Source organism: Aethalodelphis obliquidens, unplaced genomic scaffold (genome assembly GCF_003676395.1).
Source record: "Aethalodelphis obliquidens isolate GAN/ISIS:26980383/991018 unplaced genomic scaffold, ASM367639v1 scaffold2, whole genome shotgun sequence".
NCBI lineage: Eukaryota > Metazoa > Chordata > Mammalia > Artiodactyla > Delphinidae > Aethalodelphis > Aethalodelphis obliquidens.
This window is the reverse complement of record NW_020837946.1, coordinates 7,623,875-7,641,439: the sequence shown is the minus strand read 5'-3', so window position 1 is coordinate 7,641,439 and position 17,565 is coordinate 7,623,875. Positions and strand designations below refer to the sequence as shown.

The window sequence follows — 17,565 nt, the reverse complement described above, 5'->3', positions numbered from 1 at the left end:
TTTGTTTTTTTGCGTAATTCAATTTTATTTTTTAATTATATATGCTAGGACTTCCCGGGTGGTGCAGTGGTTAAGAATCCACCTGCCAATGCAGGCGACATGCGTTTGAGCCCTGGTCTGGGAAGATCCCACATGCCGCGGAGCAACTAAGCCCGTGCGCCACAACTACTGAGCCTGTGCTCTAGAGCCTGTGTGCCACAACTACTGAAGCCCGCACACCTAGGGCATGCGCTCTGCAACAAGAGAAGCCACTGCAAGGAGAAGCCCGTGCACTACAACAAAGAGTAGCCCCCGCTCGCCACAACGAGAGAAAGCCTGTGCACAGCAACAAAGGCCCAACACAGCCAAAAATAAATAAAATTAAATCTTAAAAAAAAAATTATATATGCTAGTGACATATTCAGATATGAGATCAAACACAGCTGATCCTCGCTATGCAGGTAGCTCCTGGTGGAAGGAGTGGTGCAATGACAAAGGATGGAGTGTGTGATAGCATGAGGTTTTCCTTTACCAGAGGCATCCGCCAGCACGTGTAACCTGGGAATGCGGCATTGCCACTCAGTCTAGCAAGTTGGATAGGAGAGTGTCTCCTGCGTATCGACATGAGGAATTTCTAAATTATATTACATATATTTTACTCTCCCCTGCCAATTGCCCATTCAGTTATCTAGATCTTTATTTTAATAAGCATTTTGTATTATTATTATTTTTTTTTGCGGTACGTGGGGCTCTCACTGTTGTGGCCTCTCCTGTTGTGGAGCACAGGCTCCGGACGCGCAGGCTCAGCAGCCATGGCTCACGGGCCCAGCCGCTCCGCAGCATGTGAGATCTTCCCAGACCGGGGCACGAACCCGCGTCCCCTGCATCGGCAGGCGGACTCTCAACCACTGCGCCACCAGGGAAGCCCTTAATAAGCATTTTGAATACTAACCATATACTAGGCAATATGATAGGTGTGAAAGAGTATAATGAACGGAAAGATCGTGGGCTGGGTCTGGCTCACAAATTTGTGTTTTGCTTGACCTGTGCAATATTTAAAAATTTTGGCTTAGTAGCTTATACGAAAAAAAAAAAAAAAGGAGTGTCAGGCTTCTGGCGTCTCTTGACGAAACAAAACATCCAGCAACAGTGGGCCACATTCTTAAATGACTTTGGTCAGAGCTGAGTAGAGGCAACCTCTGTCAGTGGAATTTGTGTTCTGCAATTTGCTGCTGCCCCCCAATGGTGCTTCCTCTCTTGCTATTTTTGGTTTTGGGGTTTATTTGTTTTTGTATAGTTTCTTAATGAATTCAATCTAAAATTACAAGGCAAAACCTACACTGTGGTAAAGTCATTTCTGTGACAGTTAACACATGAATCATGAGTAATGTCATGCTGATTTGTATACTTCTTGTTCTGTCGAACATTAATACGAAAAGCATCAGACATGATGGCATAGATTCGTTTCTCCTTGCTCCTCTCCCCTAAGCACAGCTACAAATTCTGGACAATAATAAGAGACAACCAAAGGAGAATTCTGAAAGATGAAAAGCGGAAGGCAGACTAGTTAGGGACTCTAGGGCTAGAAGAACAACGTAGCAGCAGGGGACTTCACAAGCCCTCCACCAACAGAAGGGGACCCAGGCCCCGTGTTTCTGGATCCCAACCCCACAATAGAAGGTGGCTCAAGCAGACTCGTTCCTCACTCAGGTCTAACAGGAGGCCCTCCAGCGACACCAGGCAATCCCAGCAGCACCTGTAAGACAAATTGACTGGGATCTCTGCTGATGGCAAGTGGCCAGGAAAAGGGCGCTCCTTCCCCACCACACCTGAGACTTCTGTCCCTCACCAAGAGATGCCAGGCATCTGGGTGGCTTTGACAGCAGGGATCCTGCCAAAGAGGTGACCTAGCCCCAGAAGTCTCTTTGTCCCTATGGGCCTGAGACTCCCCTCCCCCACCCAGAGACACCTGGCATCCAGATGGCACTAGCAAGGGAGATCCTACCGCAAGTATGTGGTCCAGGAAACCTCTTTATCCTCATAGGCCTGAGATGCCCCTCTCCCATCCAGACATGCTGAGCAGCCAGGTAGCACCAGTAGAAGGGGGTGCCACTACACCCAAAACCCTAAGCGAGAAGTCTCTTTGTCTCTGCATGGATGTGGACCAGGATGTGCTCCTCACCCATATCAGAGAGACCAGCCAGGTGGCCAGCCCCTCAGCAGTACCAGCAGAAACTAGTGGGAGCCCCAGTGGTACCTTGTCAACCAAACATATCAAAATAGCATTGCAAAGCCTCTGAAAACTAAATTGTCACTGTAGCTACAGCCCACAAAAGTAGTCCAGGACCTGCATGCTCGCCCTAGACAGGGTGACTGCCTTCTAAAAGGCAAGATTTAAATAAGACCTTGAACTTGCTAACATTATAGCCAAAAGGTCCAGGTTACATTAGAAAATCAACTTATACCAAGAACCAGGAAAATCACTACTTGAGTGAGGAACGACAGCTAACACCAAGTTAGTTGATGCCAACACCAAGATACTGCAGTTACCTGATAGCGATTTAAGATAGCCATCATAAATATGCTTTAATAGCAAGTAAAAATTCTCTTGAAACAAATGAGAAAACTGAAAGTCTCAGCAAGGAAATAGAAGTTATAAAAAGGGAACTAAATGGAAATTATAGAACTGAAAAATACAGCAACAAATGAAATACTTGCTGGATGGGCTCAGTAGTAGAGTAGAGGTGACTCAGCACAGAATTAGTTAACTTGAGGACCAATCAATAGAATTTACCCTATGTGAACAGAGAGAAAATACATTGAAAAAAAATGAACAGAGCCTCAGGAAGCCGTGGAACAGTAAAAAAGATCCAGCATTCAGATAATTGGAGTCCCAAAAGAAGGATCAAGAGAGTGGGGCTTAAAGAATAAATTATGCTGGGGACTTCCCTGGTGGTCCAGTGGTAAATAATCCGCCTTCCAATGCAGGGGACGTGGGTTTGATCCCTGGTCGGTGAACTAAGATCCCACGTGCCATGGGGCAGCTAAGCCCGCGTGCCACAAACTACAGAGCCCACATACCCTGGAGCTAGCACGCCACAACTAGAGAGAGAAGAAAACCCGTAGGCCGCAACTAGAGAGAAGGCGCGCCACAACAAAGAGCCTGTGCCACATGCCTCAACAAAGACCCTGCCTGCTGCAGCTAAGAGCCTGCCTGCCAAAAAGAATACGTTGTGCTGACTGGGAACAGGTTAAAAAAAATACCTTAGAGCTTCTGAGGTCCTAGCAGCAGTTGTATAACATTAATGTGTGATGGTATGCATCTGTATGATTATAATTTTCTTCTTTTCTGGTGGACTCAGTAACTTGTGTTTAAGGTTAGAGAATAGCAGTGGCTGCATGGTTCCAGAATTGAGGATTTTTGGGGTAGGTGCAATGGAACAACAAGAGGGGCGAGGCATTTGATGACATATGTAACAGGACTTGAAGTGATGAAACATGGTGTCTCTGGCAGGTAGGAAAGGACTCAAGGCTAAGAAGTAGCTAACAGACATTGAGAGAAGGCAAGGGTCAAGGCACTAGTGGTCTTGATGTGGTGAAAAAGCCCGTGGAGGGGCACAGGAGAGTGAGAGCTGAATGATGGGTCAGTCCAAGATGATGTGTTTCTCTTGGTAGAAATAGCACGTACTTGTGCTATTGAATTTTTGCCTGGTGAAATGAGAGACTGGGTTTAATCTTGGAAAGAAGGAAGGTTAAAAGGTTTCAGCATTTGAAGGCATAATAAAGAAGTTATTTACGTTTAATAACATTTTAAAATAAACAACTATTGTATTGTTCACCTGAGATACTGGTATAGTTCATGTGAGAAAAATGTAATGCAGACCAAATACCTGGAGCTGTACTTCCCTGCTGGAGTTTTACATATTTTTTTGAGACATAGGTCTTGGTTTTAAAAGCACTTTCATCTAATTAATCTGTGTATTGCTTAGTTTTCCTTGGGTATATGTGCTCGCTGACTTCAGTTGTTACAACTTAAATATAGATAACTTAGTCACAGAGCCTCACTGAGAGATACTTCATTTAGACTTAGAAAAACTGCTGGACCCAGATAGTTGACCAAATAACATTCTACTGACTTCTCCCAACTGTTATCCAGTCCTACAGATAAACAGCATTGACTATATCTTTGGTATTTTCAGGTGGTTTACATCTTGGAAAAAAAACATTCCCGTGCAGCGACTGGCTTCCTCAAACTCTTGGCCGATAAGAACAGTGAACTGTTCAGGAAGTATGCCCTGTTTTCTCCCTCGGACCACCGGGTGCCTAGAATTTATGTACCTCTCAAGGACTGTCCCCAGGACTTTGTGACCCGGCCTAAAGATTATGCCAACACGCTGTTCATCTGCCGCATTGTGGACTGGAAGGAAGACAGCAACTTTGCCCTGGGGTAGGTGACTTCTGGCGAGAAAAACCACAGATCCCAGACGGAACTTGGTTTAGGTAGCATTTACGTAAGCATTTTTGTGTGTATTTTAATTATTATTTCTTCATTAAAGCATGCGTACTAGGCGTGGTTCTTCAGAAATCACCCTTAGCTACCACAGCTGGCCACCTATAGGTTCCTTGAACTGCCAGGCAATCACCTCTTTTGTTTGTTTTTTGGCATAAAACATAAGCACATTCTGAACCTCTGCTTATTTCCTGTTATGTTATGAATCCTGTTTGTAGTTGTGAACTTGCAAAGAATTCATTGTATCAAACAATCAGACCCCTCCTTTCAGACACCGGTGTTAAAATATGTGAAATTCCAGGCGTATTCATGGGACCTCAGTCCCCCATGCTTTAAAATATGAAAGTAAAGGTATGTTTGAATGATGTGCTTTTTTGGTATTGATCCTTCAGAGGTTTCACTTGTGGCATTAAACATTAAATTACCCTACTGTAAACAGGGAAAGGTACCATGTTTTTAGGGAAGCTTTTAGAAACCAGTCTAACTTAAATATAGATTATATAGCCACAGAGCATCATGGATAGCCATTTCCTTGTAATCTGAAGAAACTGCTGGACCTAGCTGTTTGATCAAATGCTGTGCCTGTTTCCTTCTTACAATTGGTATTCATTTTGAAAGAGAAGTTGTATTAAGTTTTAGCTATATCTGTAGCCCTTTATTATAGATGGTGTCTGGTTTATGCTTAGGTTTCATTTTAGGAAATGAAAATAAAGGCATACAAGCTAGAAAAATTTGCTCTGATACTACTTTTAGTCTAATTGGGTGACTTGCTTGTTGGTCATCTAACTTGTGCAGGACGGACCCTCCTGGGAACGTTCCGTGGTTATGAGTGCCGACACTGAATGGATGGCCACGATGTGCTGCTTTGATGAGGTTTATTCTCTGCTTAGCCTTTTATGGTTAGTGAAGTAAACCAGATCAAATCTGTGTGTCCTAATGCAATTTAAGAAATACTATCCTGGGCCACTTTCTCAGTGCTGTGAAGATCACTGTGATTTATATGATCTCAGAGCCACTCAGGAACAGTTGCACTTTCTTTTTTGCTCTCAAGTGGTGGGATTGCAATGTCATCATTTTGAAGCCTAACTCATTATCCAAAAGTGACGTCAACCCCTTGAGCCCTAAATAGCCCTTCTCAGCGGCTTGCCAGTTTCTCACCATCCACTCAAAAGGCTTGATAATGGCTGTGCCACCTGGCCCCTGGTGATTGTGCCCACCACACTGTGCTTGGCAGTGAAAAGGGAACACTTGCACATCAAGGCAGGAAATCCAGCCTTGTCTTTTATCTGCCTTTCTGTCATATCCCATTGTGTATACTTGATTGGGCTGTTTCCTTAGTTTTTGAGCTGTAAGGGTGTAGTCAGGAAATCTTCACAGAATGAGTTTCTCTTATTACTCAGATGGCCCTTCAGGTGCTTTTTTGTTTTGTTTTGTTTTGTTTTTTTTTTTACAGATCCTCCCTTACTTCATCAAGAATTCTTTTCTTGTGGGTAAAGTACAACAATAATCAAAAAAGGAGTCAGGCCTTTGAAGCAGCAAGGACATTCTCTGAATCTAAAGAAAGAATATTTTAAAATAATAACCATATATTAATCATCTATTTTTCAAAATGCAAAAGTTTGAAGATTCTCATACTTAGATGGAAAGCTGTGCTTTTTCTCGACCTTTTTACTATTAAGACATTGAAAATTGTCTTTTATGGAAATAAGCCTTTTAAAATCCTTGTGGAAAAAAGAAAATTTATCTCAAGAAATAAAATGTGGCGGGTCTTCATGGTGAAGTTCTCAGCTGACGTCTGTCTCGTGGGGGGTGCGTGCTGCAGCTGTTGCCTGTTGGGGGTCGCCTGGCTCTTTTGTTCTGGCTATCTGTTACTGATCTTTAGGAGCTGAGGTCACCGTTTCCCAGTCAGAACATGCCGTGCTGTGACCGCTTGGGTTTCCTCTCTCATCTTTGCCAGGTTCTGACCCGGAGGGTGAAGGTGGTACTTGCTCTGGGTATGAATGTGAAAGCATAGAAACCATGCCTAAAAACCAAGTTTAACCGAAGCGCCTTTCTTTTGAATTTCTTCCCTGCCCCAACACTCTGCCCTTTAAAATTATTGAACTTCTGCCTATATAATTCCAAAGTCATTTACTTCTTCTGTAGTTAAATTCAGTTCACAAAGACAGGTGTTAATCATATGTGTAAGTCACTGCTGTATTATGTGAGAAATACAAAGGTAAACAAGCTGTGGTTTCTTTATTTAAAGAAATGATAACCTAATGCAGAAGGAGTTTACATAAATGTCACAGGATTAATTTGATTCCAAGAAATGGAATCCTACTTGATCTAATTTAAATAATAGTGGTGATTAATATAAGACATTGGTGGTTCACCTAAAACCCAGGGCAGTAAGCGTAGGCAGGTCTCATGAGGAGCTCAGAACTAACACAGTGGCAAAGGAGTCACAGCTTCTCTCTCAACCACCCTGACCGGTCCAGCCACCACATGGTATCTTTTCTCTCCCCCTTTCTGCACGTGAGTTGTATTAGTCTGCTTTTTTCTACACAGGAGCCATTTACCTGCTTGATAGCATACATGGCCCCCAAATGGTACTGCCAGTCCTCTGCAGGTCACACACTGTAGTCTAGAGCACAATACAGAATTCCTAGGGTAGAAGATCTTTATTGGTCTATTGAGACAGTTATTTGCCTAATAGTTGTAAACAGAGGTAGGGGTCCGAGGTCCTGCGGTCCACTGCCCCGTTATCAGGGACTGGGGGACTCAACTCCCTGGCAAAGAGTGTGGGTAAAGCAGATGGACTGAATGGCCTGTCTCTCTGAGCTCTAGCTGTGGTACAAAGCAGAGTGTTGTAAGCTCTTCCATAGGAATAAAATAATTTTCTGGAAGCTTAGAGGAGGTGGATGAAGGGGGAAATCCAGGGTTGTTTCTGGGAGAGTGGAAGCCTGTTTGCTAAAAGATCACTCTGATTCAGAGTCCAGAGTGGGTGGGAAGGGCCATGACTGAAAGCAAGCAGTAGGCTGTCGCACTAAGATGAGATGGGAGAACCTGAAGTAAAGGAGCTGCAGTGAGGGAAGCAAAAGGAATGAAAAGAGTCAGGGGAGACAAAGAAGGTAAATTTTCTCAGACATGGTAACCAATGGGAAGAGGGGCATGAAAGAGAAAGACAGAACCTTGAATGAACTCTCAGGCCTCTGACTTGCGTGATTGGTTAGATGATGGCATTTAATCACGATTCATCAAGGACAACTTCATCTCCTACTGTTCCCTTCACTTATGCCTCATTACTTGCCATTTCATTGCTAACTGTGTTCCTAGCTCCAGACTTTTGCACACTAGACTTCCTTTCCCAGCAGCGGCTTTCTCCTCTCCCCAGTGTTTATTTAGTGAAATACTCAACTTTTAAACTTAACTCAGTCGTCTACTCAGAAAATGTTCCCTGACCGAGTCCTCCATCCTGGGTGCTCCCATAGTTTCTAATAATACCACTCTTAAAGCTCTCATCTGTTTGTATTGTAATTGCTTACGTAAGTTATTTACTTGGCCATGAACTTCTTTAGGACAAGGATACTCGGTGAATGTTTGCTGGCTGGTCAGATGGGTAGATGAGAATGATTTGATGACCCCAGGGTCTTCAGCCATGTTGACTAGGAAGATGTTGTACCATAAATCAAGCTAGAAAACACAGGAGTGGTTTAGAACAGAAAGTGATGAGAACCAGGTTCTATGGTTTCAAAATCAACACTTGATAACAATATACAGTCAGTATATAACTGCGGGTGGAGAACCCCACATTTAGAATCTTTAACAAAAACGTTAAGTAGCATGTGCACATTAATAGAATGTATAATTTCAGTAGCTTTGGAAGGGGCCTTCCGGAGGCCATCAGTCTTGGTGCCCGCTTCAGTGTAAGCATTGCTTCTCTGGCACTCCCAGTAGCACTTTGGTGCCTCCAGTTAAGGGAAGCCCAAAGAGAATTACAGTACTAGAGACCTCTAGTTGTTACAAGTTAATTTTTATCTTGTTCTTGGAATTGCCATGAGAGATTTCAGTTGAACCTTATTCACCTCTATACATTACATGCCACACTTTGATGAACCTTAGTCCTGTAATGCTATCAAAAATCTAAAAGTAATCTGTTCTTAGTGAAACCTTACTGGCTTTTCGGGGTCACTGCTTTTTGTTATGCATCACAACATATTTAGTATTTTTTACATTTAGTACTAGATTCTTGTCCAAGATACTTAAAAAGCCACATTGGCTTCCTTGCTGAAATGATTTGTAATTATATAATCAGACTTATAGTTTTAAGAGCTTCTCAACTCTCTTAAATCATCCTTCCCTTTAGAAACTCTTGCAGTGGAATTCATGCTTATACTTTCTCAGACCTTTGTGAAATCTGCTATCCTAAAGTATAGAGTTTACAGTCCCATCCTTCTCTTCCAGGATGTCATGCACATGGAGATATCAAGGTCACTTTCTCCTAGATTTATCATGGTTTCTTCTTCTGGAATATTTAAGGATAAATCTTGAAGAAAATGGAAAAGTTTTACAGCAGCTACTGTGAAAAACATAGTAGTGTTTCTTGGCAACACTGAAGACTAACTAAAGATCTATGACGTGAATTGACCTAGAGCAAACTGACATATTTATATTACTTTCTCTAGCAAACTTTGGTAGCTTTAAGGGATGGGAAGGAGGAAAATGAATAGGTCAATGCATGTCTAGCAGGGTTGAGAAATTTTTGGTTGAAGGTGGATTGTCTAGGCTTAATGTCATAGTACTGCTCATTTTAAGAGAATGAAGGATAGCAGCTTCCATTGGAGAGAGTGACTGGGTGAGGTGAAAGGAGAGGAAGGGAAGTTCTGATTGACGATGTGTGTGGTGGGGAAGAAGTGGCTGATGGGTGAGGGGGTCTGTTCTGGTATCTTCTTCAACTCCCACCTTTGCACCTATAAGGTGTCAGTAATCAGAAATATTTGTTGACTAATAGAAGCAAATACTTTTACTATTCCATTCAGGTTTGATTGATACTGAATTTCTTATGAGGTAGATATGAATTGGGGAGATGGTCATTAAATTACATTAAAGTGTGTTTAGGAAAAAGAAACAGTAACTAGGTTGGTAGAAAAAACAAACAGGATAAGTTAGTTTGTTTCATTGAGGCGCAGCCTACAAGATTTGCAAATTGAAAAATAGCTCTAGCTAGTCCTTCCTCCTGTGCAAAGAGTATTTCACCTTTTCAAGAGAATGTTCGTATCTGAAGACTCTTCTGAGGAAGAGGCTGTGTTATGTAATCCTAAAAACTTGTATTACCAAACTTAGACTTTATAAGTCCTTTTTGGGGGGCTTTGGCTCTAGCTTGGCTGGTAGACAAAAAGCAAATCAGGCTGAGGAGGGGGCTCTTTTTTGTGACTGTTGGGCTCCACCTGGTGGCCTGGAACGATCCGCTTTGGTAAAAGCTAATGTCTTCAACATTGAGAGCATCTTGGTCAAAACAGAGCAAAAGTAAAAGGAGTGGAGGAGAGTGGTCTTGATGCAGGCTTTGGTTCCAAATTGTTCCTTCCTTGTACCGTGTGCCATCATGAACCCTTCTTCCATGGTTGTCAGCTTCATCCGCAGTCTTCTTGAAAATATTATTTTAAAGTATTAGAGAACCGTAGCTACCATCAGCCTTCTTTTTTACTCCTTAAAAGCTTTCAGCCTCCTCTTTGCTCCCTTCACATTGACATTAAACTCTTCACTCTCAATCTTCAGGACCTTCCCTAAAATCAGTCAGTGTTATTGAGCCTTGCTTCTCTTCCACATTCTGTCATCACTGATCTGCCCACACTTTTTTTTTTGAAGTCCCCAGTTCCTTACTTGCTGCCTTCTGCTGCATCATAATACTGAGCCAGAAAAAGGGAAATAATATGTTCTTTCCTCCTGATTATAGAAAATAATACCTAAAATATACAGCTCAAGTATTTGCCATACTTTGTTTTCACTGCGTATTTTTACTGAAGTTCTGGGTGTGGCCATGTTTGATTGTTCTCCACTTGCAGGTTCTCAGGGATCTGATATACCATTGTATCTGTTTGCATGGGGTTTCCAACATAGGCCAATATGCATGAAAGCATTTATGTGAGAGCAATAATGATAGTGATAATCACTCCAAGAATGTATGACTGCCTTCCCGTGTATAGCCTAGTTTTTAAGGCTAAAACTTTATGAGGCTATGTGGTAGAGGAAGGAGGATGAATGGTTTGCAACACTAATGTTGACTGTTAAGTGTTCCTATTTTCTTTAAGGCACAGAGACCAATTCGAAGGACTTTCCTGTCTTAATTTCTTCTGTCTGTAGTTGGCCCCTTCCCTCAGTAAGGTTTTTACTAGCACATTATGCAGAACAGTGGACCTAATGCTTATTTGTTGAGAATGTTTGCACATACACACAACTCCCAAGTGTAAGAAGCTGGGAATGTTTCAGCACTGTCCTGATTAATCTTAGGACCCAGTAGGGTAGGACAACTGGGTCCACAGTAGGACCCAGTTGTAACAGCATAGATTGTGAATGGGAACAGTATTTGTGGAGGAACTCTGGTGAGTGAAAAAAATTGAGGTAGTGATCATTATAAATTATTCTAATGAGGAAAACTTTCTATCTCACAACTATTTCTTATTGCAGTATCAAAGTTTTTTAAAAATTGCATTTTTTTCCAATACATACTCATTATATATTTGATACTAAAATTATTTAAAACATCTGCCATAGAAAGTGAATATTTTCCAGAATTTCATCCCCTGAAATAATCACTATTAAGGGTTGGGTATATATTTGTCTAAAATATTGTTTTAAAATATTTATTGGACTTCCCTGGTGGTGCAGTGGTTAAGAATCTGCCTGCCAATGCAGGGGACACAGGTTTGAGCCCTGGTCCAGGAAGATCCCAGGAAGTAGTTGTGGGGCACTGGCGGAGCAACTAAGCCCGTGTGCCACGACTACTGAGCCTGCGCTCTAGAGCCTGTGAGCCACAACTGCTGAGCCCGCGTGCCACAACTACTGAAGCCCGCGCGCCTAGAGCCCGTGCTCTGCTACAAGAGAAGCCACCGCAGTGAGAAGCCCGCGCACCACAACAAAGACTAGCCCCCGCTCTCCACAACTAGAGAAAGCCCGCGCACAGTAACAAAGACCCAATGCAGACATACATACATAAAGAAATAAATAAAATGAGGTTTCCTTTATTAAAAAATATTTATTAATATTAATTGCAAAGTATGTTTCACAGATAAAAGAATACATGTAACACTAAAGTGATTTTTGAATTCTTGTATTTAAACCAACCCTTGAACTCACCACCCAGATTAAGAAATCTGTCACAATACTGTTGAAGCTCCCTGTGTGTTCCTCTCTGTCCTAACCCCTAATTTTTTCCCAGGAGGTAACCACTGTCTCAGACATCTACCTTTCTTTATAATTTACCCATATTTATATCCCTGAAAGTGTTAGTTTTGCTTGTTTTCGAACTTTATAAAAAATACCATCCTACGCAGATTCTTCTGCGACTTGCTTTTTTTTCATTTAACATTATGTTTCCAAGATATATTCATATATTTCATTCATTTTAATTCATAATATTTCTATTTCCTGAAATATACTATAATTTGTTTATCTAGCGGTGCATATTTGGGTTGAGCTGAAGGTCTTGCTATTATAAACAATGCTCCTATGAACATTCCAGTGCTTACTAACTGGTTTCTCTAGACTCTACTTAAGAGTAAAATTACTGCATCATCTGTGATACATATGTGCATGTTTAACTTTACAACTTTACAGCCAAATCATTTTCCAAAGTGGCTCTACCCATTTTTAGTCCTACCAGCAGTGTTTAAACTCCATTGCTTCACATTCTTATCAACATGTGATATTGTTAGACTCTTCAGTTTTTGCCAAACAAGTGGATGTAAAATGGTATCTCACTGTGATTTCAATTTGTATTTTCCTAATTACTGATGAGATTGCGCACCTTTTCATATATTTATGGTCATTATGTTTCCTCTCCTAGAGATTATCTTTAATGTTTTTACTCATTTTTTTCACAGTTAATTTTTTGTTTTGATAATTTAGATTTCGAATTGCAAAAATGGTACAGAGAGTTCCTGTATCCCCTTTACCCAGCTTCTCCTTATGTGAACATCTTTGTATTATCATAGAATATTTACCAAAACTAAGACATTAACTTTGGTACAATACTGTTAAATAAAGTGTCGAATTTATTCAGATCTTATCAGGTTTTCCACTAACCTCCTTTTTCTGTTTGAGCATCTGGTCCAGGATCCTACATTGCAGTTGTCATGTCACTGTAGTTTTTCCAATTTGTGATAATTCCTCAGCCTTGTCTTTCATGACCTTGACACTTTTGAAGAGTACTGGTCAGTGATTTTGAATGTTTCTCAGTTTGGGTTTGTCTAATGTCTTCTCATGATTAGACTGAGATTAAGCATTATTGGGAAGGATACCATAAAGTGATGTACATCATATCGGGGGGTACGTGATATCAGTATGTATACTGGTGAAGTTAACCTTGATCACTTGGCTAAGATGGTACCTGCCAGAGTTCCTAACTTACTATTTTCCTTTGTAAATATTATACTATATTCTGGGAGATATTTTTTGAAACTCTGCAATTCTCTTTTTGCTTAAACTTTCACTCACTCATTTTAGCATTCTTTTTAAATTGGGGTGTTTGTCATTTGACTTTTTTTTTTTGAGTTTAAAAAAATATTCTAGAAAGTAGTCTTTTAGCAGTTAATAATATGGAAAATATCTTTTCCTTGGTTTAAGAGTTGTCTTTTCATGTTGTTAATGTTAACTTCTGAAGAACAGACACTTTAAGTTGCATTTTCTAACTTTTTGGTGCTGGTATATAAAATTACAGTTAATTTTTGTATATTAATTCTTTATCCAGACACCTTGCTAAATCCCCTTATTAATTTTAATACTTTGGGTATAGTTTCCTTTGGATTTTTAATGTAGATAATCATATCATTGGTAAACAGATTTGTTTCTTCAATTCAAATCCCTAAAACTTTTATTTCTTTTTCAAATCTTCCTGAACTGGCAACTCACAATTGGGAAGGAGATATTTTCCACACAAATGAGTAATGACAGTTCAATTTTGAGTGAAAGCAGTAGTAGCAGGCATTTTTTTCTTGTTCCTGATTTTTTTGATATTAGTATTAATAACTTTGCTAACGTGGCAGCTGGTTATTAAAGGACTCAAGTGTTTACCTAGATCCATGTTTTGGGTTTTATTTATTTGTTTACCATCTTCAGTTTTCTTAGTTTTCCTCTGGAGTTTCAAGGAGGAACAGAATGCCTTTTTTCCAGGCTCAAGAGCATTAATTTGTTTATTTATTTATTCAACCATCATGTATTGGGCACTTAAGATGAACAAGCATCAGTGTAAGATACAGAAACAAAGAAATGTTTATTCTCTTTAGGATGATTCTCCTCATCTATAATAAATAAGAGATGTACAATACCTAAACCACATTTACACAGCTAGAAAGAGGCATGTGCCAGAAAGGAGATATAATCAAAGGAGAGTGATAATACTGAGGAGAGAGATCTGCCCTGGGGAAGGGATGACTTCTTGGTCTTTCATGAAGGTGAAATGAGCTTGTTTTATTTTGGGGGGGGCCTGGTTCAACATGGAAATCATAAAGGGAGCGGCTTTAAGATAGAAATACATTGCTTAAGGAAGGAGCCATTAATAGTATTTTTATGCTCTAGAACCAGCCGCACCATGTCAGTGTGTACTGAATATCTACAAGATATGTGATGTGAACAGTCCTGAGATTTTATTTTTGGTAGTAAGAGCTTTATATTTTCTGTTGCAGAGGGAAGGGAAGGAAAGGAAAGTTTGCTTCTCATGGAAGATATTTTAAAATATTTTTATATTAGTTAGGATGCTTTTAGCACCAAGTGATAGAAAACCCTGACCCAAAGTGACTTAAATAATAAGGAAATATATTATCTCACATAAGTGAGAGTCCAGAGGTTGTGCAGGCTTCAGGCCTAGTATAGTCAGTGACTTGATATTATCAGATTGCCCTTTGCTGTTTTCAGTGATCTAGCAGTGGATTCTCTATGGCCGTGAAGATGGCTGCCAGTGTGCTCAAGCTGCATGCTTTCTTGATCACATCAAACAAGGAAGGGGGAAATTCTGTCCACCAACCACGATATCGATTATGGTCTCCAGGGGAGCTATGCTCTGATTTTATTAGAATGATGAAGATCTGAAGGTGAGATGAGTTCCCTCTATGAAGAAGATTAGGTTTCTATTAGGAAGGAGGAAGAGGGGATTGAATTTTGGTTAGGCAACCAGCACTGGGCACCATAGTTTCATTATAATAAATGTTTCTATAATTTTTAAATTAAAAATGTTACAACATTAAAGGAAGTTTAGAAAATAGAGAAAATAGTCACTCATAATCCTTTTTCTCTAAAAAAAAATTAACACCATTCCCTTTTAATCTTTTCATAAATGTTTTTACATAGTTAAATTACACTATTCCTAAATACATTTTATTCTTTTTACTTTATGTCATAGTCATTTTTATGTTGCTACATCTTCAAAATTATTATTATTATTAATTTATTTTTGCAATACGCGGGCCTCTCACTGCTGTGGCCTCTCCTGTTGCGGAGCACAGGCTCCGGATGCGCAGGCTCAGCGGCCATGGCTCACGGGCCCAGCCGCTCCGCAGCATGTGGGACCTTCCCGGACCGGGGCACGAAACTGTGTCCCCTGCACCGGCAGGCGGACTCCCAACCACTGCGCCACAAGGGAAGCCCCTCAAAATTATTTTTTAAATGCGTAATAATCAGTTGAACAAATATACCATTGTTCAGTTTATCATTTACCTATTAGTGGAAATCTAGATAACTTCTTTTAGTCATTCGTCTCAGTTTTATTTTTTAGAACAGTTTTATATTTACAGAAAAATTGTCAAGATAGTACAGAGTTCTCATATACCCCCGCACCTAGTTTCCCCTATTGTTAACATGTAGTATGGTGCATTCGTTACAGTTAATGAACCAAAACTAATATGTTATTATTAACTAGGGTCCATACCTTTATTCAGAAATCCTTTATTTAAAAAAAAATCTAACGTCCCTTTTCTGTTCAGGGCTCCCATTTAGAATACCTGTATATCACATTTAGTTGTCATGTCTCTTTAGGGTCCTCTTGGCTGTGAGAGTTTCCAAGTTATTTGGTTTTTTAGAATTCTTTATCGATAATAACTTTTATTTTTTTAAAAAAATTAATTAATTAATTTATTTTTGGCTGTGTTGGGTCTTTGTTGCTGTGCCCGGGCTTTCTCTAGTTGGGGCGAGCAGGGGCTACTCTTAGTTGTGGTGCGCGGACTTCTCACTGCGGTGGCTTCTCTCGTTGCGGAGCACAGGCTCTAGGCCCGCGGGCTTCAGTAGTTGTGTCTCGCGGGCTCTAGAGAGCAGGCTCAGGAGTTGTAGCACACGGGCTTAGTTGCTCTGCGGCATGTGGGATCTTCCTGGACCAGGCCTTGAACCCGTGTCGAACCCGTGTCCCGTGCATTGGCAGGCGGATTCTTAACCACTGTGCCACCAGGGAAGTCCCCCAAGTTATTTTTTGTGTGTATTTTTTTTTTTTTTTTGCGGTACGCGGGCCTCTCACTGTTGTGGCCTCTCCCGTTGCGGAGCAACAGGCTCCGGACGCGCAGGCTCAGCGGCCATGGCTCACGGGCCCAGCCGCTCTGCGGCATGTGGGATCTTCCCGGACCGGGGCACGAACCCGTGTCCCCTGCATCGGCAGGCGGACTCTCAACCACTGCGCCACCAGGGAAGCCCCCCCAAGTTATTTTTGAAGGACATATTTTAGTGCAGAGTAGGTTGCTTTTTAAGAGAATTGGGCATTTTTAAAATTTATTTATTTATTTATTGGCTGCATTGGGTCTTCGTTGCTGCACGCAGGCTTTCTCTAGTTGCAGCAAGCAGGGGCTACTCTTCATTGTAGTGCACGGGCTTCTCATTGTAGTGGCTTCTCTTGTTGCAGGGCATGGGCTCTAGGCGCGTGGGCTTCAGTAGCTGTGGCTCGTGGACTCTAGAGCGCAGGCTCAGTAGTTGTGGCGCACGGGCTTGGTTGCTCCGTGGCATGTGAGATCTTCCCGGACCAGGGATTGAACCCGTGTCCCCTGCATTGGCAGGCGGATTCTTATCCCCCGCGCTACCAGGGAAGCCCCTGGCCAAACATTTTGATGCAACATTGAATCATAGTTGTCCTAAAGCAGCTGTTACCATCTTTTCAGACAGTGAAGACAGAAACTGCTTAGGAAGTTGTAATATTTGAACTGTAACACATGAAAGGGAAAAGTTACTTTCAGTATTCATTTAAAATAAAATTTACACTGAAATAAAAATATAAAACAAATCCTTCTGTAAGAGAAATACACAATGTGTAAGTCAGTTCCTTACTAGCTTCTGCTTTTGTTTAGATCCCAAGTTATTTTGGTGTTTAGAGTGATGGCAGAATTTATAAGTAGACAGCATATGATTCTTTCTGGGGCATCTAAGGTCTGAATACATGAGCTCTTATTGCTGACCTGTTAGATTTTTATCTCCTGCAAGCTATCTAGTCTGTGCTACTATCAAATGCATCTTGAGTGAATACCTATAATAAATTTATTTAAATACGATATTTGAGAAACGTTCTCTGCAACTTAGTAAAATAAATGTGAATTCCTACTAATAGAAACTTGGAGTCATTGATCACATTTGGAGGCCCTAATCAGAATATAATTTTGTTTTTATAGGCCATGTTATAATTTCAGTAAACGAATCAAGATTCTTTGGACTCAGAATAGAGCCTGGTGAAAAAATTTTGCCAGAACGCAAAGCAACAATAAAATTAAATAAGATAAAAGACAGGGTTTTTGTTTTTTCCTTTAAATTTCAGCAAAGATCTAATGACTGACGTGACTTGTTCTGACAAATATTAGGCCCATCATCATGCTTACTTTTGTCCTCCTTTCCTTTCACCTTTCCATCCCAACAGA

The 17,565-nt window shown here is 40.8% G+C and overlaps 1 protein-coding gene across 14 annotated transcripts in view; it reads left to right on the top strand.

The window, feature by feature from the left end:
• Positions 1 to 17,565, top strand: part of DIS3L2 (DIS3 like 3'-5' exoribonuclease 2) — a 373,385-nt gene that overhangs the window by 155,777 nt on the left and 200,043 nt on the right. For 13 of the 14 annotated variants that reach the window (XR_003435198.1, XR_003435217.1, XM_027118351.1 and 10 more), the window contains one exon: positions 4,179 to 4,426. Coding sequence is in view for 11 of the 14 variants with exons in the window: in XM_027118351.1 (XP_026974152.1) it covers positions 4,179 to 4,426 (248 nt within the window). In the remaining 3 variants the exon portion in view is untranslated. Of the gene's footprint in view, positions 1 to 4,178; positions 4,491 to 17,565 lie in introns of all 14 variants that reach the window. The other variant, XR_003435218.1, reaches the window with a different exon arrangement.